Genomic DNA, 27908 nt, shown 5'->3' with positions numbered 1-27908 from the left:
CTTCATATGCCTACAGAACACAGCAAATCTGGTTATTGGAATTTTGGTTGCACTGGTCTGGAAGAAATGGGACCAAATTAGGAACAGGAAATTCTGGTTACACTTAGCTCAGATATGGCAAGTGTGATCCGGTGAAGGTAGGAGTCCATTTTAAACATACATAATCTTTAGAAATAAAGGAAGTTTTCCTGGAATATTTCTGACATTAGTCATTAAGAATTAAATACTTGAAAAGTTTAAATTATATCATTTAACTTTGAATCTTCTTCTAAAGTATTATATATATCAAAAATTATAGAATTCCTCATTCATCAGAGAAGGGTCATTTCATTTCTGGGAAGTATTTGGACATGTTTATTTTAATAGAGTATTTCAATAAAAAGTATTCTAGTATTTTACTTTAATTAAAATCATTGGTATAAAAAAAATCTGTCTCGCTTGATTAACCAGCACCAGGGTTACATTTCACAAAATTTAACTCCATTTTGTTAAGAATTTTTGTTAGAGAATTTAATTAAGTGTAAAGATTCTCAATTATACTGTTTAGTTTTTAAGAGATGAAAGAATAGAAGAGGGTAGAAATAGCATGAACTATGATTCAGAAGGAACAGTAATTATTCAAAGGGTTAGAAAGGAAGAAAAAGTGAAAGAGGCTTAAAAATAAGACAAAACCATTTAATGCATTTATGGGAAATTTTATACTCTGCATAAATAAAAAGTATAAAAGTTTAAGGCACAGTGAATATCTATATAAACATACAAACTGGCCACTGTTGGACAAGTAAAAATAAAATTCAAGAAATGTAACGCCTTCATAAATCATTATCTTCCTTCTACTACAATCAAAAGTTTCTGACTCAACTCTTTTACATCTGGTACCTCTAGAGAGAGGAGACTCAGGTCACCTTTAGATATGCTTGCTTTTACAGGATACCCAAATAAATATGAGTTTGAATATCTTCTTGAATGAAGATAAAAACAAGGGGAACACATCAGATTAGCATTCTTTACTGGTAAACTATAATTTATGATGACATTACATAATCTGAAGATTAACCCTTTAAGCACTAAATTATATAGTTTATACCCATGACTAAAAAGATCACCATCACATGCCATGAACCACCATACTATGAATCCATGTAACTGAGGATTCAAAATAAAGAATTATCTTGCCTAAATCCTTCAAATTTCAATTGAAGAACTTAGTGGCCAGATACTCACTGCTAACAGACAGACTTCCATAATAAGCGCAATGCACCTATGTTATTTGTTTGAAGCTATACTTTAGGCAGATATATTTAAGACTGAACTTAATGCTATTTAGAAGACTATTAACAATGATTAATCTCTAAAGGCTCTTGAAGTTTGCGAATAGGTTTGTAGCAACCCCATATCTAAAATATACATTTCTCCTTACAGTAAGTTATAAATCAAAGTCATACAGATACCTCATAAGATTCTGAACACATACAGGAATATTTTCGAAATTAGTTTCATATTATACTTTTGTGAGGTCTGCTAATGGCACAGTGGGTACAGGGATGGTCAACCAGGTCAAGCAAGCCATCCACTGTTGCTACTTCGAAGTGGTTAATGACAGTTAATTTCATTATGCCACCACTGTACCTTGTACAATATTTAACAGTGAACCCCAGGAGGGTTAAGTCTTCATTTGCAACTACTTGACCCAGAGGAGGCATTCAGGATTGAATGACTGACATAACCAGAATGCTATGTGGATAATCACTAGGTATTACTATTCGAATACAAATACATTAATAAATTTATCCCATAACTAGTGTTCTTAACATGTTCAAACTTAGTTATTTAAATCTGAATTACTGAAAGAGAAAGTAAGATTAAATAACCTTCATTAAAAATGGAAACCCATCTTAATATTTGGTGTTACAAACTCAATCACCTTCCCATGAAATAAAGTTAAGTCTCAAGGAAAGAAAATTCAAAATGCTTTTATCGTGCTCCTTTTATTACGCTCAGTAAACCATCCTTAGTATGAAATGAATGGTTAGATATATAAATATAAGACATAACATGAGAAAATCTAGGGCAAAAATCCTCATTTTAATCTGAGGCCACAAATATCAGCTCCAGTTAGCCTTCATCAGCAACTTACCCATTTTTTTTCTTACACAAAGACAAGCTTGATAATTTAACTCTTCCTAGTTGGTGGTTAAGGCTCTAGAATGTCCTTACCTTTCTTAAAGATCATTTTAAAACCAAAGCACTAATTTGACACAGTAAAAGCACAATACAAAGATCCAAATTTCATATCTGGCTTTTGCTAGATAGAGCTTAAGAATAAAGAAACATTCTTCCCTTTCCTGATAATAATTTAAAATATAAATAATTGTATTAAGGCCCAAGACCCATTGAATAGAGAATGTGAAAATTCCTGGTATAAAAACTACCTTAGAAGTCTGATAGTCATTTCATTCTACAGAGGGACAGAGACTGGATTTTGTTTGCTTTCTGTAATTACTTCACAATCTCCCTCCATTTCAAAATTGAGATTCACAAATGAACTGGATGCCAGTGTTTCTGGTTGATCGGACTGAACAATAGAATCAGCCTGCAGCTTATTTTGTTGGTATTGTCTTTCTGCTTCTTCTGACATCCTATTTTCTTCTTCTTCTTCTTCTTCCTAAAAAGAAGTAGCAAGAATAGTTGAAACATAAATGTCCAAATGGACAGTATTTTTCTCCCACTTTCAGTACCCAGCACAATGAAATCTAGCTTAATTGTGCACATCAATCCTAGGAAAATCTAAGTATTACAAAATTCTAAAATGTATGCTAATCTGATAAAGAGTGACTAGAATGAAATGCCGAGTGTAAGGAGGCTACCTCTGGGACAGCTGGAGGATACACGTCTTCATGATGCAACCTATTCAGTCCACAACAAATGAAACTCAATCAAGAAAATGTAAAAAGGAAACACACCTCCTTCTTCATCCGGTAATACTCATCAATTGCATACTGGTATTTTGGGGTGCTGATGCCCAAAACAGATGCAATCTTCTCTCCAAGAAAGTCACAAACTAAAAATATAAAAGTTATAAAAAAAATACAAAAGTCAAATGGTTTACATAATTCCATGTACATTTCTTGAGCCCTTTCTATGTGCAAAGCACTGTAGGAATACAAAATTTACAGTCCCTGCCCTTGGAGAGATTATCAACATTCAGTACATCTTATCTGTGTATCTTCCTTGATTTCCCCAAGAAACACTAGTGGCTCCTTCTGGGCTCCCAATAACATTGCTGGGAATAAGCAGTCAAATAGAATGAGAACAATGTCAGGGAACGAAATGGCAAAACAGCAAAATAACTGCTAACAGACCTTTTCTGTTCATGTTCACAAATATGAAAACTGTATCTAAATGAGTATAACTGTTTTTCAGTCTTTTTTTTTCAAAGCACATCCAGAAGCTAAAGAATGTGTTAAGGTGAAGTATAAGTTAGATTAGTATCTCCAATGGTAGCTAGCTAGCTGCTGAGAAGGGCGTGACTAAACTCCCCATTGTTTTTCCTTCATTTCTGAAACACCCTACTTGGCCAAGTTCCTGTTCTGGGAATATATGATGCTGGTTATACAACAGTCAAACAAAAAAGCAATACCTGAAAGGGTGGATGTGGCAGCACGAAGCATGTGAAACCATAAGTAGGGGCCCCAGGTAAGTTTTGTCTGCAACAAGAGGTTAGGTTAGCAACCTTCATACCTAAATTTATTCTATATATTTAGGCCAGGATGAAGCAGTCAAATACTTGGTGGATACATAGAATATTCTATAGAGTATAACAAATAGGCTACAATCCAATAAAAAAATTAAAAGCTTTGTAGACAGAATGTCACAAAAGCATTTAACATTCACCTGTACAACTACCATTACGTTAAGTCCGTGGGATAACCCAAAAAAGTGGCAGTCACTGAAATGGAGTTGGTAAGTCACAACCTTGATATTTACAAACTGATAATCCAGAGCCTTCCTTTCTCCTGTCTTGCTGCTTTTTTTTTTTTTTCCTGTCTTCATTGTTCAGAAACACATCAGAGTGTGTATACAGTCAATTGAAAGGGATCTAAGGAATCATACATACAACACACTTCTGGTTTAGTGGTGAACTGAGGTTCAGAGAAATTAAGGATAAGTGAGGGCATATCAAATGAACTTTTAACGGCAAGAAAATAAGTGACCAGTAAGTGGCAAGATGAGTTTTTTTGTTAATTTAAGGATTAAAAAGGGACTAGACCATGCAACCCAAGAAAAGTTTAACATATAACTGGCAGGCTAGAAACATTGGCAAACTGCCATCCACACTACACACCTCATAGTTAACCTTGGTGCTGTAATTCCATAGAATACTTCTATAAAGCTTGACACATGGATGACAGTTTGCCTCTGTGGAGGAAACTGGTCATAGGAGCATGCTTCAATATACCAATATTTTTGTTTATGAAAAGAAAACACAGTATAGAGCATCAGTCAGTTCAGTCGCTCAGTCGTGTCCGACTCTTTGCAACCCCATGAATCGCAGCACGCCAGGCCTCCCTGTCCATCACCAACTCCCGGAGTTCACTCAGACTCACGTCCATCAAGTTAGTGATGCCATCCAGCCATCTCATCCTCTGTCATCCCCTTCTCCTCCTGCCCCCAATCCCTCCCAGCATCAAAGTCTTTTCCAATGAGTCAACCCTTCACATGAGGTGGCCAGAGTACTGGAGTTTCAGCTTTAGCATCATTCCTTCTAAAGAAATCCCAGGGTTGATCTCCTTCAGAATGGACTGGTTGGATCTCCTTGCAGTCCAAGGGACTCTCAAGAGTCTTCTCCAACACCACAGTTCAAAAGCAACAATTCTTAGGCGCTCAGCCTTCTTCACAGTCCAACTCTCACATCCTTACATGACCACAGGAAAAACCATAGCCTTGACTAGACGGACCTTAGTCGGCAAAGCAATGTCTCTGCTTTTGAATATGCTATCTAGGTTGGTCATAATATGCTATCTAGGTTGGTCATAACTTTTCTTCCAAGGAGTAAGCGTCTTTTAATTTCATGGCTGCAGTCACCACCTGCAGTGATTTTGGAGCCCCCCAAAATAAAGTCTGACACTGTTTCTACTGATTCCCCATCTATTTCCCATGAAGTGATGGGACCAGATACCATGATCTTCACGTTCTGAATGTTGAGCTTTAAGCCAACTTTTTCACTCTCCTCTTTCACTTTCATCAAGAGGCTTTTTAGTTCCTCTTCACTTCCTGCCATAAGGGTGGTGTCATCTGCATATCTGAGGTGATTGATATTTCTCCCGGCAATCTTGATTCCAGCTTGTGTTTCTTCCAGCCCAGCGTTTCTCATGATGTACTCTCTATCAAATACATTAGTAATTGTTTCCATATTGGTTTCTCAGAGAGAAGAAAAAGATAAGCCTTAATCCGTAATCTTCTTAGATAAGATATGCTGATGATTACAAGGGCATTAGAAAACCAAATACAAGAATATCTGTAAGACTGAAAACCATAGACACTAGAAACTGCTTCTTTTCTGTTGGTGAAATGGAAGTATCATCCTTTCCTGATATCTGAAGCTGACAAGGTTGCCAATTTCAGTGTTATTTCCTTTCTTCCTGGTTAAGGAAAAAATTTCACCTGAGGGCTTTCAAGTCATTTTGAGTGGACACTATCTGTCTAATCAAGTTCTCATGTAAATTATTTTTTAAAGTAACATCATATATTTCAAATATTATTTAAAAAGGATATCTGTAAGACTTGGCAGACAGGCTAAAGCAGAGGAGGAAACAAAATGAAAAGTAGGTGATAGTATTTTTGAAAGGACACACAAGTAAGGTAGCTCCTTAGCCTCTCTTTACACAAGAATGGATGTCCAAGCAAACAAACACATTCAAGAAAGTACTGTATATTTCTGGCTCCCTGATCAAATCTGCTATATCTTCTATATTCAGAGCAGAAGGCATTTCTCATGTGGGATAAGGGTTAGTTCAGAGGCTCTGTTTAATATGCTCTAGCACTAGTGTCTACGTATGTCTTACAGCAAGTGGGCAGTGCAGAAATAAAGGGAATGGAACCAATTTCTATAACACATAGTAAGTGATAGGGCCAAGAAATTACTTAGAAAAAGATTCAGCAAGCTTTTGAAGGAAAGTACGTATTTCTCACTGGACCAACTCTCTTAAGGTTGTGTCTATAGAAAATAATTGCTAACGTCCAGACTATAACTACCAATGGGTCAAACCTGTTCCAGAGCTAAGACACTGGATAAGGAGAACTGATACAAGATCTAGAGTCTTTAAGACTTCCCATTTATGGGTGCAAACTCTAGCAGATTCATTGTTTTCTTCTAAAATTTAAGTACCTATTTCTTCCTGAATAACTATCCATTGCTTCCTTAATAACGAACTATTAAGCCTTGCTATCTTGGGACTTTCCTGGTGATCCAGTGGTTAAGAATCTGCCTGCCAATGCAGGGACACAGCAGGTTCAATCCCTGGACCTGGAAGATCCCACATGCTGCAGAGCAACTAAGCCTGTGTGTCACAACTTCTGAAGCCTGCATGCCTAGAGCCTGCGCTCTGCGCAATGGGAAGCCTGAGCGCTGCAATTCGAGGGCAGCCCCCACTCTTAGCAACTAGAGACAGCCCACGTGCAGCAACAAAGACTCGGCACAGCCAAAAATTAATTAAAATTAGAAAAACTTTTTAAACCTAAGCATACATGTGTTTTGCAACATTATTACATTTGTTCTATCCTGCTGGTTTTCCCATTTACTATATTGAAAATATTAAGCATATTTCTTAAATGCTTTGATTTCTACAGGCAGAAAACTAGGCCCAAAATATAATCATTTGGAAACCTCACCCTTCACAATGTAAAACTTCACAACAGAAAATTTACCAATAAATATTCACCAGTAATATATGAGACTGTCCATTCCCTTGTACCCTCATTACAGTATATTGTCCTTTTCCTTTTTATCTATTTTTTATTATTTTGGCCATGCCTTGCATCATGCAGGATCTTAGGTCCCCAACCAGAGACTGAACCCATACCCCTCGCAGTGGAAGCATGGAGTCCTAAACACTGGACTACCAGGGAAGTCCCACATCCTTTTCCTTTTTTAAAATCTGATACGCAAAACTGAGCCCAGATAATTTTTAGTTCTGACTATATTATGAAAGGCATCAATCCATTTGTATAGGTAGCAATTATGTGCATAATCAAAGTTTTTAATGTGTATAGTTAAATACACATATATATGCATATTTGAGGAACCCTCAACAAAAATATCACAGGTTAAAGGAATTACTGGAAACATATCTATTCTTAAGACACATCTAAGGTAAAAGACCTAAGGAAAATTGTAAAAAGACCTAGATCTCCATTTCTTACTTTCTATCAGGTACCATATGCCAGGAGTATTATTCTTAAATCTTTATTTAAAATATCTGGGCTTATCTTTAACTGGGTCAGTTCTACAAATCTTCTATCTAAACATAGGCCAATACCTTTCCCAAATTTCTTTGTTCTCAGATTTATGATGCATTAGAAACAAACAGAAAATGGACAGTCTGCTCTTCACATTAAGTGAAGCTAGATCTGTCTTCAGTGATTAACACCTGAGAGGATAATTGGTACATTGCTAAAAAAGATAACAAATGTTGGTGAGGATGCAGAGAAACTGGAACCCTTGGTTGCTGTTAGTGAGAATGCAAAATGGTGTAGCCATCATGGAAAACAGTATGCAGGGTTCCTCAGAAAATTAAAAATAGAAATACCATATGATCTAGCAATCCCACTTCTGGGTAGTACCCAAAAGAACTGAAATTAGCATCTCAAAGAGGTATTTCCACTCTCAGGTTCACTGCAGCATTATTTACAGTAGTCGAGGGATGGGAACAACATGAAGCGCAGGGGGAGTCCAGTCTTGGCCACAGCAAGATGACTACTCCACGACTGGCCAGACCTGAAAACCAGCTTGGACTAAGCATGCTGCCTTCCGGTGAAGGAAATACGGACAGGTTTCTTATCACCCAGGTTTCTTGTCTTAGTTTAGGCATAAGAATTCAAATAAATTTCCAACGACATGTTACATACAGGGTAACTTACAATTTTAAGAATGGATAGGGACTTCCAGCAAAACAGTGAGAGGAACCCTGAGGACCCACCACCCAGTGAAACTGGTGAAAATTATTTAAAATGAACATTTAAAGCCTCTGGAAATGGTCCGAAGGGTATATGACAAATGAGTAAACAACTAATCAAGAAAATAAAGGCAAATGTGATAAGAAAATGAGAGTATGCAATATGTGAACCAAGATCACAGGCCTTCCCAGCGAAGTGAAATGGAAACTCCACTTCAGACTGGTACAACTAAGAACACAGGACTCCTTCTACCCCCAGATTCCAACTAGAGGCTTTTCTTTCCAGGAAGAATGGGACATTAATCAGCATTTCTCAACCTGCCCAGAAGCCATCTATTCCTGAGACTAACTTCCAGGTGAGTGCGGTTGACAGGGAAGGGCTCCCTTCTTCCATCAGCTTCCATTTACAAAACGGAGGCTCTACCTTAAGCATGGTGCAAGCGAGAATACTGGGGTACTGACCCCAGTTCATTAGCCAGTGGTTCCCTGCCAGAAGAGATGAGCCATGACCTAAGGCTTCCGCTCCCAGCCTCAACTGAGCATTCAGCTCCTAAAGTAGGGGCGTCACTACTATCCCTACCCCCCACTTCTGGAGCTCTACGTAAGAGATTTTCCCCAGGAGGAAAAGAAGGCCATCAGACAGATTGCTCCTAATTTCTGCCCATGTGAACTGACTTCATCTGCAACAGAAGTGGAAAAGTCCAAGCTTAAGGGTACTCTCATAATCAGTGAAGATTCTGGTAAAAGGTACTTGGGAAGAAATTCTTCGATCCTATCAAGATACAGGATCAACTGTAGTTGATCAGCTAGTTTGAAGCAGAGAACAGCAAGTGAGGAGGAAACAGAATTCGTTAAAAGAATCCATCAACTGACTAGACAAATAAACAAGCAAATATTACAACAAAATCAAGATCCTGGGTAGTGGAGACTTGGGAAGAGGGAGAGGGGCCCACCCAGAGTTGTTACTATATATTATCTAAAATGTCTAGTTTAAAACAAAAAAGTATGAGACATGGAAAGATGGGAAAGCATGACCCATACACTGGGAAGAAAATGAAAAAAGCAGACAACAAAACTACTTGTGAGAGTGACCAGACATTGGATTTAACAGGAAGAACTCAAAGTAGCCTTTATAAGTATGTTCAAAGAATTAAGGAAACCATAGGGCTTCCCTAGTGGCTCAGATGGTAAAGAATCTGCCTGCAGTGAGGGAGACGCAGGTTCTTGGGTCAGAAAGATCCCCTGGAGAAAGGAATTGCAACCCGCTCCAGTATTCTTGCCTGGAGAAGACATGGACAGAGGAGCCTGGTGAAATACAGTCCATGGGGTCACAAAGTGTTGGATACGACTAAGCGACTCTCACACACACACACACACACACACACACACACACATAAAGAAAGGAAGGTATGATAGCAACGTCACATCAAATACAGAGTATCAATGAAGAGAAATTATAAAATAGAACCAGATGAAAATTCTGGTGTTGAAAAAGTACAATAACTGAAATGAAAATTTTAATAGACGGAAAAAGAAACTGACAGAAATGAGGGGAGAAATAGACAATTCAACAATAACAGTTGGAGACGCCAACACTCCATTTTCAATAATGAATAGGGCAACTAGGCAGCAGATCAAAGAGGCAACAGAAGACGAAGAACACTATAAAGCAACCAGACCTAACAGACATCTAGAGAACACTCCACCTAACAGCTCTACCACTGCAGGAAACACCTCTACAATATTCTGCATGCATTTGGAATTGCCTTCAAAGTATACTGTTTTACAGTCCTTTGAATATTTGCTACAATAGAGAATCTGCATCTGATTTTTTTAATAACTAAAATTTATTCATTAGAACCAAATCTGAAGAAAAACTAGTAATAACATTTTTTAAACCAAATCTAAATGAATACTTCTCTGTTCTGCTACTCTGCTTTATTTTCTTCATAGAACTCTCCACAGTCTGATAATTATATATTGCTTATTACCCTTCTGTCTACTGGTGTAAGAGCAGAAATTTATACTGCCCATTGCTGCATCACCAGCACCTAAAACAGTACCTTTTAGAAAGTCAGTAAATATTTCGGCAACTGAACTCTCAAAATGACTACTTAGAAGGGCAACATTCCCTTTTAAGAAATGTACAACTAATCGTAATTTTATAGTCACATCTTTTATAGTTTAGAAATTCTTAAGTTCAGCTGGTGAGGAACACAGAGTTAAGAACTATACACTCCTATCTTCTAATCAAAACTTGAGGCGATATAAAAAAGAAGTGACAACCATCAGTGGTATATAACATTTAATACAAAGGGACAGGAATTCAAGCACTCTGCTTAGTGAAGTAAATCTGAAAGAAACCTATTCATGCTGGCAAAAAACTTCTGACTCTCAAAAATAGACTATTCACGCTACTCAAGATAGGAAAGAGGTCCATCCATACTGTGTAAAAATACTGGTTTCTACCAAAATCATAACACAATGTTATAACCAGAATATAGTTTATTTAAACCTATCCCATGGATGGAGGAGCCTGGTAGGCTGCAGTCCATGGGGTCTCAAAGGACTGAGTGACTTCACTTTCACTTTTCACTTTCCTGCATTGGAGAAGGAAATGGCAACCCACTCCAGTGTTCTTGCCTGGAGAATCCCAGGGACGGGGGAGCCTGGTGGGCTGCTGTCCATGGGGTCGCATAGAGTCGGACACGACTGAAACGACTTAGCAGCAGCAGCAGCAGCAAATGGTTCCTTCCATTCAGTGTTTAAGGGAAACAAATCAGCTAGAACAAAACCCACTGACAAAAGGATCATCAGTCTCAAACCTACCGGATCAACAGGAGGCAGAACATCTTTCTTCTGCAGGCTGTCGACTTCATCTTCATCTGTGCTGTACTCTTCCATTGTTTCACCGCTAACAAAGTGGATGACTCTCCTGGGGACTTTCTTCTTTTTTCCTATGACTCCCAGTTCTACATTTTCAAAGCCTCTTTCATTACTCATCTAATGTCAATAATAAATCAGGAAAAGGAGAGTTTCAAGTGAGATTAATTTTCTTCCATATAACCAAAAAAAAAAATTATTTGGGGTTGCTTTATTTAGGGAATAAAGAAATATAAGCCCATCTATAAACAGTTTTTTAAAAAATAAGACAGGTCACACACACAAAAGAATATCAACAGCAAAAAATGAAGGGTTTAACGAACTGAATAATAAAGCAAACCTCTGCACACTCACATCCAAGGTTAAAAAATAAAACTTAACCAATTAAACTTTTTAACTCAAAAGCTTAGAAATCAAGCAGTACACTTCAGGTCACAGCAATTCCAATGCTGTATAATATGTGAAGATATGCTGGACATCAATAATTTTAAAGAATTATGAAGGAATTAATGTGTAATATCAAAGGAAAATCATACAGATACATATACATATGTTAGATAATGTAGTATAGAAAAACAATTTGTATTAGGTAACCCTGGTAAGTCTTTAGATTTGAGTTAAGCTATGTGTGAGCAAACCAAAACCAGTTCAGCTTAATTCTGAACCTCTCCTTTTCACAAAACAGAAGTCCCAAATTCAAATGCCTTTTAGGTTCAAGCAGGTACCAAAAATGAGTAAATACTACTATAGATGAAGAGTAGAGCTTTAAACAAAAGCATGCCCCAACTAAAGACATTAAAACTGAAAAACTTTAAAGCACCATGCAGGTCAAATAAAACTCATTTGTAAACCAAATCTGGAAAGCAGGCCATCAGTGTTCTATATGAGAACTTCCAGACTTCTCAGGCACTAATATATACAGGACAACAGTTTTCCTGATAGTAAAAATATTTTTACAAATTTTAAAACTATAATAGTCTAAAGAATTCTAATTATATCCAAACTTCATTCCTAAAGAAACACTAATTTTATCTCATACATACAGCCAATGTTCCAAAACTTAGAGCAAACGCATTTTGTGGGAGAGGACGAAGAGCTTTTCCTTGTCATCTTGTCCCAAGTTTAAATTCCTAAGAAAGCCTCTCTTGTATCTTCTTAATAAGGAGATTTCAAAAGAGCACAGCACAAGTAATTGTAAAGAAAAATCTGACAACACTGGTTACCCTTCAGGTTAGGTATAAAGATGGAGAAGGAGGTACAGGTGAAGGAGTGGTCAAGTGGGCTTTTCATGCTTTGTGTGTTTTGTTATTTTATTTTCGTGATGAGAATATGTTTCTGTATTACTGGTTCAAATTTAAACCTAAACCTAAAATGACTACCATGCTTAGACTTCATGTTGGTGGGACTGTCCAGGACTGAGTCCAGAGTTCAAAAATTTCATCCTCCATAAGGATTCTTTGTGACCCCAGGGACTGCAGCTTGCCAGGCTTTTCTGTCCATGGGATTTCCCAGGCAAGAATACTAGAGTTGGTTGCCATTTCCTTCTCCAAGGGAGGTTGCCTTCCTTGGAGAAGGGAGGTTCCCGACCCAGGGATCAAACTCACATTTCCTGCATTGGCAGGTGGATTCCATCTGCTAATGCAGGAGATGTAGGAGACACGAGTTTGATCCCTGGATCAGGAAGATTCCCTGGAGAAGGAAATGGCAACCCACTTCAGGACAGACCACAGTCCACGGGGTTGCAAAGAGTCATATGTGACTGAGCACGATGATAAGGATTCTTACGGTTGGAGATATGCCAACACATAATTTTAACCCATGATTGTTGTTTAAACCTAGGAAAGTTTTTTTAATTGCACCTGCAAAGACATGGAGTTGCACTGATAAAATAATGGATGGACTTGCCCAGAATTGCCCAGTTATGCAAGTATAAGTAACTTTATTCTTATGAATTATTTCCTATTAACCCTCTAAAGTCCTTCTTAGAAAACAGATATGGTTCTTCTCTTTCCTTCACTTTCCAAAGGTAAGTTTAGTCATAGGCCAGGATTTGAATCCAGGTATATCGGAGGAGCCTGGTAGCCTGCAGTCCATGGGGTCGCTAGGAGTCGGACACGACTGAGGACTTCACTTTCACTTTTCACTTTCATGCATTGGAGAAGGAAATGGCAACCCACTCCAGTGTTCTTGCCTGGAGAATCCCAAGGACGGGGGAGCCTGGTGGGCTGCCGTCTGTCTCTGGGGTCGCACAGAGTCGGACATGACTGAAGCAACTTAGCAGCAGCAGCATATCCAACCCAAAGAATCCATGCATTGTTCCATGACACACGTGAACATCACTGACAGCAACTATAACTGATGTAGAACAAACTGAGATAAAAATCTTGACAACATGGCCTATCTATAAAATAACCTGAAAAAACAAAACCACAATTCTCCCTAGCTGTCCTGAGGTTTCAAATATATCCTAGTCCTTAATAAAGGAAAATCACCCCTTTATAGTTTCCATAAATAAGATGGACAACAAATGGCCCATCCACACCATCGTTCTTCTATCACCAATCCCTAAGCATGGTGAGCCGTTCCTACCCAATCTCATTTTTTCCACCTTCACATGAAATTTGGTTTATGCTTGTCCTGACACCAATGTCTTCTTTTGGACCAAGATTTTATAGGCAAGGAAAAGTCAGAGGAGCTGGGTTAGATCTCCAGTCATCATATGAATTGGGTGGATCTGATGCTAAAGCACCAGTCCCAATCAATGAACAGAGTTGAGACCTTTTGTAGCCCATCATGATGCCTTATTCCATCCCCACCCGACTCCCATCAGAGCTGAAGAAGGTTTTCATTCTCCCTCTAGCAATGTCTCATTGGTTTAAGTTTTCTTTTCTAAGACATAGGCAAAGGAGAAAGGGTGTCTCTCACTGGTTTAACTATTTTGTCTTCTTTAGACAGCTTTAATGAATAAAAACATTCTGGCTGGGTCATAATAACTGGTATAAACTTATCTAACTCCATTAACTGACTCTTGGCTATATTTTTTTCAAAAAGATTAAAAAAAAAACTACAAAGAGGAAGGCTGAAACATGATTCACATTTTTTCATTCTAATGCCAAAGTTAGTTAAGTACAAACAGAACTTTGAGTACTCTATACATCATATGCAATTTCAAAAGGCATTTTATTTATTCTAATCATCACATTCCATATAAAGATCTTTATTAAAGAGATTTTCACTCAAGTTTTCTTTGAAAATTTTAACATTCATTTTTGATACAGTAAAATCCAAGCTTTAGGTATAACAGCTTAAACAGGAATGAGTAAACTTTTCCCACAAAGGAAAGATGGTAAATGTTTTAGGCTCTGAGGGCCATGTAATCTCCGTCACAATTACTGAACTCTGCAAAAGCAGCCATGGACAATACATAATGAATGGGCTATGTTCCAATAACACTTTATACAAGTCAGTGGCTGGTGGGATCTGGCCGCCCACAGGCTCTAGTTTGTCGATCCCTCGTCTTAAGGAACCAGATTATCAAGTAGAAAAAAAAATCTGTGAAAGAACCTATGCCATGTGATTCCAACCTCTGCTTGGCAAGGAGGTGGAGTGGGAGTTAGTTAAGGGAGATACTGATAGGTAAAACCAACCAGAAAATAATTTGCTTCAAAATTTCCAACAATTATGAAAGCTATTCTCTGAATTTGCAAAGGTTTCATTTTTACAGATAAACAATAAGCCTGCTGGTAAGAAAACTGTCACTGCCAACTACACAAACTCCATTTCAACAAATGCCAATGATCTGACAAAACAATTTTCTAACACCAGGAAATTATGAACTGCAATGTCAATTAACATTTTATTATCTTTCATGGTTAACTGTACTGTTTAAATCTGCTTATCTTATTTCTTTGGCCTGTTTTCAATGGCAACTGTCTTTTTATATACTCCCATAGTACCCAGAACTTCTTAAAAACATGTATTATGCTTGGAATTTATTCTGCATCATCTTCCCTAGATAGGTGATCAGCAACATGGAAGTAGGCACAGTGTGTATCCTTCACTGCTATATCCTTCAGCCTACAGCTCCTGGCACATCGTGCTTGGTAGCAGGGGTGCTAATAAAACAAATGAACAAGTAGTACTGAAATTTTAACTCCTTTAATAATACTGAAGCTGAGATTCTGCTTAAAAGTCTAGTTGGAGAAGATGCTGAATGGCCTGGTTTGAAGCCAAATTCTAAACACAGACCCAAGCTCTTTTCTCTTACTTCCTTCCCGACATGACCCTTGGGATTTCTCTGTTCTGATAAACAGAGGATGGCAGGCTCTCCTTCCACCCAAGTCTCCACCTCAGTGGCTTCTCCCCTCTTTCTGTGGTCAACTGGGCATAGATCTGGGGTTCCCGGAAACATCTCTGCTACAGGAATGTGCATGAGAAAGCACAAAGGGAAAGTTAGAAAACTGTGTGTATATATGAATCCACTTGTGTATAACAAGATTATATATGCACAGGCAATCCCAGAAAGAATACACCAGAAACTTAACAGTTACTTTTGAGGAAAGTGAATGTGAGAAATGGGTGATGGGGGGGGGGAAATCCCTATGATTTTTGCCTCTTTGCTCTATGGGCCTTCTTTACGTTTGAATATTTATTTTTTTATTTTTTAACCAAGAGTGCAAAAATAACATAACAGTACTAAGTTGCAACAAAGAGCCTCTCTTCCAACATTCATCTGGTAAATCAGTACAGGTATATGTATACTTTGCTACTAGAGAGATTCAAAGCTGAAATCAGGACCGAAACACTTCCAGTAACAGAAGGAAAAATCAAATGGAAAACACATCAAACGCTGTGGACTAAAAGGGTCAGCTCAAGTATACCTCCTGTCAACAAGAATAACTGAACATGACACGTGGCTTTGTAACCATTTAGTGTTACCCTCGAATTCCTTCTTGCAGGTTACCTTCCTCCTTTCTAAGCAGGAGAAAAAACAACTCCAAATACAGTCTAGCCTCTGGACAACTTTTTTTAAGGCAAACTACTTATAATATTAGAACAAACATTTGGGCACCATTCTCCAGGAATCTGTAGTTTGGGGGAAATGTCTTACGTTCAGGTAATTATTCTTAAAAATGAAGCCACTCAAAAGCTCTGCTCTCACTGAGGACGGGAAGATTTTACACAGAAGCAACTCGGGTTTTTAACATCAAAACTGTATACTCCTGGGCTGGTTTCTTCCCTGGAGTGGGAAATGGCAACCTGCCTCAGTATTCTTGCCTGGAAAATTCCATGGAGAGAGGAGCCTGCCGGGCTACAGTCCATGGGGTCCCAAAGAGCTCAGCACGACTCCACACACGACTGAGCAAGCACACGAGCTGGTTTCAGGTAAAGCCATTCCTTCATTAGCTTTACTTGGCCAAAGATCCTACTACTACTATTTCAGACACGAAATCCAAAATAAAACAAACCTCCAAACCTTACCTAATGCTCTAAACTTATATTATTATAAGTTAACCACGTGTGGCTAAGGCTCACTTGAAATGTGGCTAGTTCAAGAGGAGATGTGTTGAAATACACAAAGGATTTCAGACTAGCACAGAGAGACAATGAAATATCTCAGTGGTAACTGTCATATAAATTGCAAGTTTTGGTTTTTTTTTTACAAACTGGGCTAAATAGAATATCAAAATTAATTTCACTGGTTTCTTTTCAGTTTTTAAATGAAAATACAACTTACAATGCAGATAGCATTAGGTCTATTGGACACCGCAGCTCTGGGCCTTAGTTACCTCGTTGGTGAAATGGGGATAAACGTACACCTTGTGCACAAGTAGTAAGGTTTAAATGCGGGGGGGAAAGCCTGTAAACGCATATTACCTAGCTGCTATCTGCGAACCAAAGAGCAGATGCCGAGTAAGGCGCTCCCGAAAGGAGAGACTGAGAAGTGACTGTAGCCATCGCCACCTGGCTTCCAGCTACTCCAAGGACAGCCTTTCGGGGTACACGCCTTCCCTCTAGCTATCGCAGACCCGAAGCCGCAACCTCACTCCGCGACACTCGAGGCCTCCCTGGAGTCTGCGGCGCTGTCAGCGGACGGGTTGCCCAGCTGCGCCGCGACTAAAGGAGCGTTCGCCCCTTCCCTCCAGCCGACGCTCAGAGGCAGGAACACCGTGAAGAGCTCCATACGGAACCTCCGGCGGACGGCCTGCTCGAAGGAAGGCCGGGCGGCCCAAAAGGGCAGGCGGCGGACTAGGCAGATAGGAGGCGGGACTCTCTGGCCTCACTCAGCCTCGGGGCTGTCGCAACCGTCTGCGGCCCCACCTACCTGCTGTGCCGATTCCCTGAACGGCCGGGCGGCCGCAGCTCCCGAGGCATTCACGGCTTCTCCCTCCTCACGGCTCGCTGGCTCCCGCTCCATCGCTGTCGCCGCCATAGGACTGCTGGCGCTGGCGAGATACAAGGTTATGGTCGATAAGCCCAATTCCATCCTCTGCCTCCCCGCCCAGCTGCGGACCGAGCCAGAGGTCAGGAAGTGGGACTCACCGGCAGGGCCCGCCTAGCGCCGCGCCCCGCCACGCCTCGGCGGGAGGGGCGGGGCAGGGAGGCCTTGGGTGGGGCTTGTGTGGGGCTTGTGTGGGGCGGGGCTACTGGCGCCCCGCCCATCCGGCTCGGCACCCCGGGCTTTGCCAGAAACGGCCTAGACTGCACAACTGCGGGGCGGGGCGGGGCGAGGCGGGGCGGGGCGTTATGCTGCAGGGTTTCCGGCCCGGCCCAAGTCCGGAGCTCGCCGCCTGGCACCACCAGTGACGTCATGTCTCGTACCTCTACCGGGAGCCTGACTTCGGAATCTTCACGCAGCCGCTCACCAACTGCATCCCGGGCAGTCATTCCCAGACCTTGGTTTCAGTACTTCTGAAATATGAGCGGCTTCGTAGTGTGCTTCAAAGACTTGTGATGAGATGTGATTGCTGAAAACATGGGGCTTTTTTGTTTGTTTTTTTTTTTGAAAACATGTTTTTTAATGAAAGATTGATGCTACGTATTGCATTTCTTTTATGGATGGCGATCTAGCCAAGATACCTTGAAATAAGAGCCTCGAAGGCGAATTTTGCTTCCACCTATATGAAATACTTTATATGTAACTAGGACACGACTGAGCGACTTCGCTTTCACTTTTCACTTTCATGCATTGGAGAAGGAAATGGCAACCCACTCCAGTGTTCTTGCCTGGAGAATCCCAGGGACTGGGGAGCCTGGTGGGCTGCCGTCTATGGGGTCGCACAGAGTCAGACACGACTGAAGCGACTTAGCAGCAGTAGCAGCAGCAGAAAAGTTAAGTGAGACAAGAAGAAGAGCAAAGGGCAGTAACAAGCTTCTATTTTACAATAACAAATGTGAGGAATAATTTATTATCTGTTTAGGGGTGTGTGTGTGTGTGTAAGAGGGAACATTTCAAACTTTTACAGTTTTTCCCAGTGTTCAACCAAATTAAAAAGTTATGATTGCGATCATTATTGCATTACTGTACTTGGAGCATTTCCAGGTAACTGGTCTTTTATTGTAGTTTTTTAGTATGAGAATTTTCATGCAATTTTCACCAGTTGTAGAGGTCAAAAATAAAATATATAGAACAGTCTTGTGGACCCTGTGGGAGAGGGCGAGGGTGGGACGATTTGGGAGAATGGCATTGAAACCTGTATAATATCATATATGAAACGAATCACCAGTCCAGGTTCGATTCATGATACTGGATGCTTGGGGCTGGTGCACTGAGAGGACTCAGAGGGATGGTACAGAAAAGGAGGAGGGAGGAGGGTTCAGGATGGGGAACACGTGTATACCTGTGGTGGATTCATGATGATGTATGGCAAAACCAATACAATATTGTAAAGTAATTAACCTCCAATTAAAATAAATAAATTTATATTAAAAAAATAAAATACACTACTTTGGTCATGAAGAGGAGCTTCATTTGACACTTTGATTTCGATTTTCAAGCCAGTCAAATTTCATAAATACTCCCCAAAGTTATGGCCCAGCATATCTTCTGTGTCTGCAGGCCCAACACGGCTACAATCTTAGTTATTCCCTTCTCTCCTATGCAAAATTCTTTTTCTGCTTAATATTCTTGTATACTTTCTATCCTGAATATAACTATGATGACCTAAAAACCAAATTGAAAACCTTAAAAACAGAAGTTGATTATTTGAACACCATCTATATTTTTTAATTAGATGGAAATTCATCATCTATTGTTGCTAAGGTACACAAGTGCTATCTGGTGGCAATAGGAAGGGGTTGAGACAATCCAAAACAGCAAAAACCAACTGCAATAAGTTGAAAAGAAAAATAAAGAACCAATTGTTAAAGTCTCCATGGATTGGCTGTCAAAAACAAGCCAGTTGTTCTACATTACATGTATTCAAAAATCCCTTTCCTGTTAACTGGCAAGAAGGGTAATCAACAGCTTATATCGTTAAAAAAAATTAGTGGAATGTTTATAATTGCATGATTTTATTTTGCAAATTGGCAAACATCAAATCATGATTTTTACTGCTACAGAACTTATTTTCATGGTTTACAAGTACATTTCTTAATTTACTGAAAATTCAAAATGCAAGTCACATCCCAAGAAAAACTAGAATAGTTATTTTTTAACACAAATATGCAATTGAAGAGCAGTCTTTTGCAAAAGAACAACTTATAGCAAGAGAAAAGCACAGCAATTCTAATGGTTTTATTTGGCATTGACATTTTTGTCATTATCTCCAGACTGTCACAGGTCAACTAAAAGTAGACAAAAAAACAACATGCCAAATCTTTCTTTCACTTTGTAATATAAGTTGTATTGTATACCTGTGACAAAAAGATAAATTCAGGTATTACTATAATTTACTTGAAAATATAACTGTTACCTAAATTTAGTTATCTAATGATGCATGTAGAGCTAAAAAGGTAAATTTAGTTATACCTATTTTTATGAAAGGCTGGGAAAACAAAAAATAACCAGGAGTGTCCATCAGATAAAAAACAAGACATTTCATGGTTTTGGCATAGCTACATATATATTTTAGTAAAGAATATTTAAAGTTATAGTTTCATAATCATGCACAAGAAAAAATGTTTTAAAGGTGTTTAAAATGCACTTTTTTGATTTGAAGCAATGGCCACTCCTGATTTGGTGAATTTAGTGAATAATCTAAAACAATCCTACACACAAATGCACAGCAAGTAGGTTGCGGTGCTGTCAGCGGAGGGGTTGCCCAGCTGCGCCGCGACTAAAGGGGCCGTTCGCCCCTTCCCTTCTTCAGACGCTCACAGGCAGGAACAACGTGAAAAAGAGCTCCATACGGAACCTCCGGCAGACGGCCTGCTCGAAGGAAGGCCGGGCTGCCCGAAAGGGCAGGCGGCGGACTAGGCAGACAGGAGGCGGGACTCTCTGGCCTCACTCAGCCTCGGGGCTGTCGCAACCGTCTACGGCAGCATCTGACCACTGCCACTCAGCAGCTACCTCAACAGAAAGACCAAAATTCTCTCCAGGGTTCCTTTCAAGTCTAGGTCCCTGCCACTATCATAATCAGCCTGGCCACTGGAAGAATTACCCAAAGTTAAAACGAAGGCCTTATTCGCAGCCCAAAGCTACCCTCTCGGACCCTTCTCATGAATGTTCTGAGAAATTTGAAATGTACCTCCCTTTTGTAAACAAACACTCATGATGTTCTGAGAAAAGTTTGGGGGTCTTCCCAGTACTCCCACTAGCACCACTGGGAGAGTTGGACCTTCTTTTATGGGGGCTGAGGCTATTACCACACTTGTAGACATAGAGACATTGTGTCTTGAACCCCACCAGCCTTCAGGCCCTCTTCCTTAGGGTGCCAGAATGGTCCAAATGGTGTGAGTTCCAAACACAGTTGTGAAGGTAAGTCAGTTGGCCTCCTTGCCTTCTGAGATAGAGTCTTTTCAGGGAATTCATTAGTTACTTCTGTCCCTGTACATTTTGGGGGGCCAAGACCTCCTGGGAAAATTACACGCTTATATTTCCTGTTGTTCCATGTCCAGTTCTAACTGTTGCTTCCTGACCTGCATACAGATTTCTCAAGAGGCAGGTCAGGTGGTCTGGTATTCCCATCTCGTGAAGAATTTTCCACAGTTGATTGTGATCCACACAGTCAAAGGCTTTGGCATAGTCAATAAAGCAGAAATAGGTTTTTCTGGAACTCTCTTGCTTTTTCCATGATCCAGCAGATGTTGGCAGTTTGATCTCTGGTTCCTCTGCCTTTTCTAAAACCAGCTTGAACATCAGGGAGTTCACGGTTCATGTATTGCTGAAGCCTGGCTTGGAGAATTTTGAGCATTACTTTACTAGCATGTGAGATGAGTGCAATTGTGCGGTAGTTTGAGCATTCTTTGGCATTGCCTTTCTTTGGAATTGGAATGAAAACTGACCTTTTCCAGTCCTGTGGCCACTGCTGAGTTTTCCAAATTTGCTGGCATATTAAGTGCAGCACTTTCACAGCATCATCTTTCAGGATTTAGGCACTATCAATTAAGATCCAGGTAGATTCTAATAAACCTTTGCCTCAGTTCAGACAATAGTCTCTCAGACCTGAGGCCCTACAAGGAATTCGTCCAAGTGTCAAGGCACACTTCCAGAAGAGACTCATCATCCCATGCTTTGGTCCCTGTAGCCCACCAGTCCTTCCCACAGGCAAGTCTCATTCCTGAGGTTGGTATTTTGTTCAGGATCTCCAAGCCATAAACAGTATAGTCATACCACATCACCCCGTAGCCCCCAACCTCACAGCACCCTCAATTTAATCCCTCTGAGCACACAGTTCTTTACAGTTAAAGATTTATGTAGTGTTTTCTTCAGCCTTCCTGTCCATCCAGATAGCCAGTACTTGTCTTTACTTGGGAAGGACATCAATATACTTGGATCATTATGCCTCAGGGCTACACAGAAAACCCCACTTACTTTTCACAGACAGTGCGAGGAGACTTAGCCAGTATAAATTTTGCCCACAGCTCTACTTTTCTTCGATATGTTGATGACTTTGTTATGCTCGCCTTCTAAGGAAGCACAGCTCAAGGACAGCCTATTCCTTCTAACTCAGCTAGCTCACAAAGGCAGAAGTCTCAAGGAGAAAGTTCCAGTTTGTTCAAACTTGAGGTAAGATACTTGAGTCACGCATCAAGGGCACATCTGTTTCCCACTTCTTCCCACCAAGTGCCATTTGAGTTGCTTTTTTGGACTAACAGGCTATTGCAGAGTTGGGTTCCTAATTTCTTCTTGTATGCACAAAACCTTTTTCCCTGCTAAAAGGCAGAGGCTCAACCCTCTTGTTTGGAATAACAAGGCTGAATCAGCTTTTCAAACTTTAAATGTTCAGTTGGCCACAGCCCCTGCTGTAGGGGACCCTAACTACTTTCTTCCCTTTCTGCTATTTGTTCATGAAGTTATTAATAACAGGAAACACGCTTGGAGAGCTCATTCAGTCCCATGGGGGAAAACAGAGATCTATTGGCTTTTAGGGCCAACAGTTGAAGGCTGTAGGTCAAGATCTTTCACCTGGCCTCCAAGTAGTAGCAGCCACCACTGCCATTCTGCAGGTTATAGAATAGACAGTTTTGGGGTCTCCCTTATGGATTTTTGTCCCTTAACTGGTTGAGGCACTCCACACGCTCTTATCTGCTCACTGACTGACATCCTATGAAATCTTGCTTTTCTCTCCAAATGTCTTTTTGTGTTATGGTAATGCCCTAAATCCTGCTATGTGAGATAAGACCTCACATGATTGCATAACCACAGTTGATATTTTGACTAGTCTGCATCCAGATTGCAAGAAACACCTTTAGACAAGCCTGACATCTTTTGCTGTATCTATGAAATGCTAAGTCGCTTTAGTCGTGTCTGACCCTGTGCGACCCCATAGACGGCAGCCTACCAGGCTCCCCTGTCCCTGGGATTCTCCAGGCAAGAACACTGGAGTGAGTTCCCATTTCCTTCTGCAATGCAGGAAAGTGAAAATTGAAAGTGAAGGCGCTCAGTCGTGTCCGACTCTGTGCGACCCCATAGACGGCAGCCCACCAGGCTCTCCCGTCCATGGGATTTTCCAGGCAAGAGTACTGGAGTGGGGTGCCGTTGCCTTCTCCATCTACAAAATAGTGCTGGACAACTGAAATCTGGATATGCTGTCACTATTCCCTTCACTATAATAGAATCCAATGCTCTGCCCCTAGTTCTTCAGCCCAACAAGTTGAACCATACACACTAACTTGCACCTGCACACTTTAGCCTCTGGCAAATGTGCTAACATTTACACTGATAGCAGTTATGTTTGGGGAGGATCTCATGACTTTGAAATATTCTGGAAACTGAGAGGTTTCTTAAGCTCGGGGGGAATTAAATTGAAAATGGCCCCTTTGTTAAGGCTTTGCTGGATGCAATCTTGCTGCACGACAGTTGGCAATGGTAAGTTGCCAGGCCTTCCAAAGACAGTACTGAAGGAAAGAGAAACTGACTGGCTGACAGAGTTGCTAAGGCCGCGGCATTACAAGACTCAGGCTTCATAAAGAAACTTCTGTTGGTCACTGTTCACACCAAGTTAACTGTGTACTACTTGGAAGGACGCCCAAGATTTAAAGGATATTATCGGAAACAGGAAAGTGCATGCTACAGTTAGGAAAGAAAAGTGATAGGCTTCTGAAGGATGCACATTTGACCAACATCCTTGGCTTTGGTATGGGCCAGACAACCATCCTGCTTTCTGCAGTCGCTCAAGCAACCATCTTAAAGTTAAAACAGGCAATAACTTGTTAAAGAATTGATAAAATGATAGCCTGAGGGAAACAATACTTTGAGACCTCCCATAGTAGCAGCTCAAATATGTCAACGGTATCAGATCTGTCTGAGGTATAACCCACCAAAACCTATTCATATTCTCAAGGCCACTTTCCTTTACCTGCTGGTTCCTCTACTATCCAGCAGTTTTAGCCAGCTGCCTCCCTCTCAAGGATCCAAATATGTTCTTGTGATGGTTTGTATGTATTGTCATTGAATGGAAGCCTTCCCTTGCAGATAAGCAGCCAGCCTTACAGTGGCCAAAACATTACTGGAAGCGATTATTCTCACGTGGGGACTTCTCTTGGAATTACATGATGAAAGTACCATTGCACTAGACAACTTCCAAATGTTGCTTGTGAAGTCTAGCCTACAACATTTCTGCTGCGCCCATCAGCCTCAATCCTCTGGTCAAAAGGAAAGAACTAATGTGTGTGCGTGTATGCTTGGTTGCTCTGTCATGTCCAACTCTTTGCGACCCCACGGACTATAGCCTGCCAGGCCCCTCTGTCCATGGAATTTTCCAGGCAAGAATACTGGAGCGGGTTGCCATTTCCTCCCCCAGGGCATCTTCCTGACCCAGGGATCAAACTCACATCTCTTGTGTCTTTTGCATAGGCAGGTGGAGTCTTTACCACTGTGCCACCAGGAAGCCAAAAGAATAGCATAATAAAAACATGGACTATTACTCAGCCATAAAAAGGAACACATTTAAGTCAGTTCTAATGAGGTGGATAAACATAGAGCCTATTATACGGAGTAAAGTAAGTCAGAAAGAGAAAAACAAATACCACATATTAAAGCATGTATTTGGAATCTAGAAAGATGGTTCTGATGAACCTATGTGCGGGGCAGCAATGGAGATGCAGCCACAGAGAAAAGACTTATGGACACAGTTAGGGAAGGAGAAGGAGGGATAAACTGAAATAGTAACACTGAAACATATACATTACCATATGTAAAATGGATAACCAATGGAAATTTGCTATATGACACAGGGAGCTCAAACCCAGTGCTCTGTGACAATCTAGAGGGGTGGGGCGGGAGGTGGGAGGCAGGTTCAAGAGGGAGGGGACATATGTATACCTTTGACTGACTCACGTTGATATATGGCAGAAACTAACACAATATTGTAAAGCAATTATCCAATTAAAAATATAAAAAAACACAATTGGCAAAACTCTCAGTGTCTTTCAGTCTCCTTGGCCTAAATTACTACTCATGGTTTTATTAAACTTAAGATCCACACCCTTTGGAAGACACAAATTGTCACCATTTGACATAATTATTTGATGACTCATAATTCTTGACTCAGAGTTATACAAGCCTCCTCTAGTCAAGGGATATCTTTTACATTATTGCTAAAATCTCATTAAGACTCTAAAGAAAAATGAGCACCTGGTTGAGAAACCTTTACATAGTAAAGCACTCCTGGGAAATGAAGAACTCACATACCACAATTTACAATCAGGGGACTACGTTTATTGGAAAAGACAACTTTCAAAAGACTCTTTGAAGCCCAGGTGGAAGAGACTCGATCAGGTACTCTTTACCAGCACAGAAGTGCTTTGTGCCAGTAAACCTAAAGGCACTGATTCTTAGACTCATGTTTCTCATTTGAAAAAGGCTTCCCTACCTGAATGGGCTTCTGAAATAGTTGGAGACTTAAAGCTGAAACTGACCGAGTGAAGCAAATGACACCTGACATAGACAACTCTCCCAAGATTCAGGTTAGGCCAGTATATTCCACAATCACTATTAATGAAGTCTTTGTTTTTCTTTGTTCTAATTGCTATCACAAAGTTGCTTTATCTCCTTCAATATGTAATAACTGATAACAGCAACTTGCTGCTCTTCTCCTTATAGACACATTATCTGGGAGTGAAAATCTTCATGCATGGGTCCATGCTTGGAATGAAAGTTTAAAGGAAGTGACCCAGGTCCTTTGGTCCCTTAAATTTGACTATGAAGGACTGGAGAATTGAACTTTTGGGACTCCTCCTTGTAGCTTCAGGTTTATTAATACTCTTTACCTTACTACATACATGGGCATCGTCCATTGGTAGTAATTCTATGAAAACCATATATCTTGTCAGAACTCTCCTGGAAAGAAGCCTCTAGCTCCAATTTTTGGCCATTCAACTAATCTATTCTGCTTAGTATTCTTTCTTTAACCAAGGCTATGAGCCACCATTTCTTCTCTTTATATTAAAATGACTGATTTTATTTGGATAGTTTTTTCACTTATTATTTTCTTAAAACCCATCCAGAACCTTTATGACTGGAAGAATAATGCCCTAGTCTGCATTTCCCGAAGTCTAGCCCCTGAAGGAAATCCAACAGATTGTTGACTATGCTGTTGGAACCCGACTCATTCAACAAACAATGGGATTCCCTTGCCTTAGCTATTTCCAATCTTATTAATATCCCTCCATCATATCCTGTATAGAATTAACTATTTTCCCAGCATACCATGTTTGCCTACTTGAATTCACAGCTCCTTTTTCCTGTTTGGTCAACAGAATCAGACAAAAACCCCAATAGTTCTTAGAACATTTGTTCCAGTAAGACTGGGAAACACTGGCTCTCATCTTTACCTTGCTATGCCACAGAATATATCCTCATGATGATCCCCACATGTTCCTACAAGGAAGGCTTCTAAAAGGCTGCTCAAATATAACTGACCCATGATTTAATCTTTGACTCCTTTCTCTGTGCCCCATCTGGCTGTGTCTCTATTTGTGGTTGGAAGATGTCCTGCCTCAACACCGCCCAACCCCAGGTTCTCAATGTGCCCTAGGGCTTTTACTGGCCCCTTTGTGTTCAGTTCTCCAGAAATTATCAGGTAGCACCCATGTTCTACTTCCCACCTCTGCTGAGATACCTCTTTTAAGGGATTTCAGAACTATCTAGGAATTTTATTTCCCAAGTGGAGAATTGGAACCCTTGACAATATGGTTTGAAATTTCTCTGCCAAAGCAGCAGACATAGCTAATGCCATAGTTAATAGCATTAAGTGACCAAAAAATTTTTCTAAACTCACTCACACTCATGTTATATTAGATAACTGATTTGCCTTGGACTGCCTTCTGGTAGAACACAGAAATATCCATGCTATCTTAAACACCACCTGCTATACTTGGATAAGTATTTTTGGTATCAGTTCAGTTCAGTCGCTCAGTCGTCTCCGACTAGAAACTCAAATTGAAGTCCTACAAAAGAAATTCACTTGGCTTCATTCTGATTCCCTTAACATTCCAACGTTTGATCTGTTCAGCTGATCACCCTTAAACATTGGACTTGGTTCAGAACTGTTCTGGAAACTGGGATGTTGCTCTTAGCAACTTAGCTTCTGTATATTGGTAAAGCACTTGCTTAAATTGTTTACATCTATACCTAACCATTCTTCTGCTTGGTAAAGGTTTTCACAGATCACTGTATTTGAGGCAGCACAGTATCACAATGCTGCCAATGATTTTCCTGACCCACTTATTGACTCTTACACCCAACCCCTGCTTTGAGGGATATGATAAATCCAGAACAGGCAACCAAGCCACTCCAGTTTTGTGGGACTAGACGTTGCTCCCGTGATGTTTTCCCCAGGAAGAATCATAGGCAAAAGGGGGAGACGTAAAAGGTACAACAGCATAAATGACTGATACTGAGGACATCCAGGTTTGCTGCCCATGCTGAACTTTGCTGAATTCTTTATATAAATTTGTTGATGTTAGCTCAGTGTCAAAAGGAAAAAATCCTGAGAACAGTACTTTTTCTAGACTAAGAAAACCATACCTTTTCCTAGTAACACATGAGATGAACTTGATAATCCAATTGTATATAAAATAAAAATTTACCCTCCAATCCAAATTCTTGGGAAACAACAAGAAAGAAACTAAAAAAGAAAAAGACACATCAACTTATGGGCTTCATACTCCCTGTATTTCCTGTCAAATGGAATGTCAAGAAACAGGAGGGTATTTCTTACACTTCTGCCAGAAATAAAATGCTGA

General features: G+C 40.2%; 1 protein-coding gene across 3 annotated transcripts; it reads right to left on the bottom strand.

Moving 5' to 3' along the window:
- Nucleotides 1-5: 5 nt before the first annotated feature.
- Nucleotides 6-17614, bottom strand: FAM177A1 (family with sequence similarity 177 member A1). 3 transcript variants are annotated; one of them, XM_068991377.1, is made up of 6 exons: nt 17601-17614; nt 17383-17503; nt 11004-11177; nt 3641-3707; nt 2964-3061; nt 6-2665 (listed from the first exon to the last, which is right to left on the bottom strand). In XM_068991377.1, the coding sequence occupies exons 2-6, from the start codon at nt 17488-17490 to the stop codon at nt 2459-2461; spliced, it is 654 nt and encodes a 217-aa protein (XP_068847478.1). In that variant the 5' UTR covers nt 17491-17503; nt 17601-17614; the 3' UTR covers nt 6-2458. The 3 variants fall into 3 exon arrangements, with proteins under 3 accessions (XP_068847478.1, XP_068847477.1, XP_068847479.1); XM_068991376.1 differs by lacking the exon at nt 17601-17614 and having other exon boundaries at nt 17383-17579; XM_068991378.1 differs by lacking the exons at nt 17383-17503; nt 17601-17614 and adding an exon at nt 16935-17060.
- Between the last annotated feature and the right edge of the window lie 10294 nt (nt 17615-27908).

This window comes from Capricornis sumatraensis, chromosome 19 (genome assembly GCF_032405125.1).
Source record: "Capricornis sumatraensis isolate serow.1 chromosome 19, serow.2, whole genome shotgun sequence".
Classification (NCBI taxonomy): Eukaryota; Metazoa; Chordata; class Mammalia; order Artiodactyla; family Bovidae; genus Capricornis; species Capricornis sumatraensis.
Note: the sequence above shows the minus strand (reverse complement) of the source record. Positions and strands in the feature narration are given on the sequence as shown.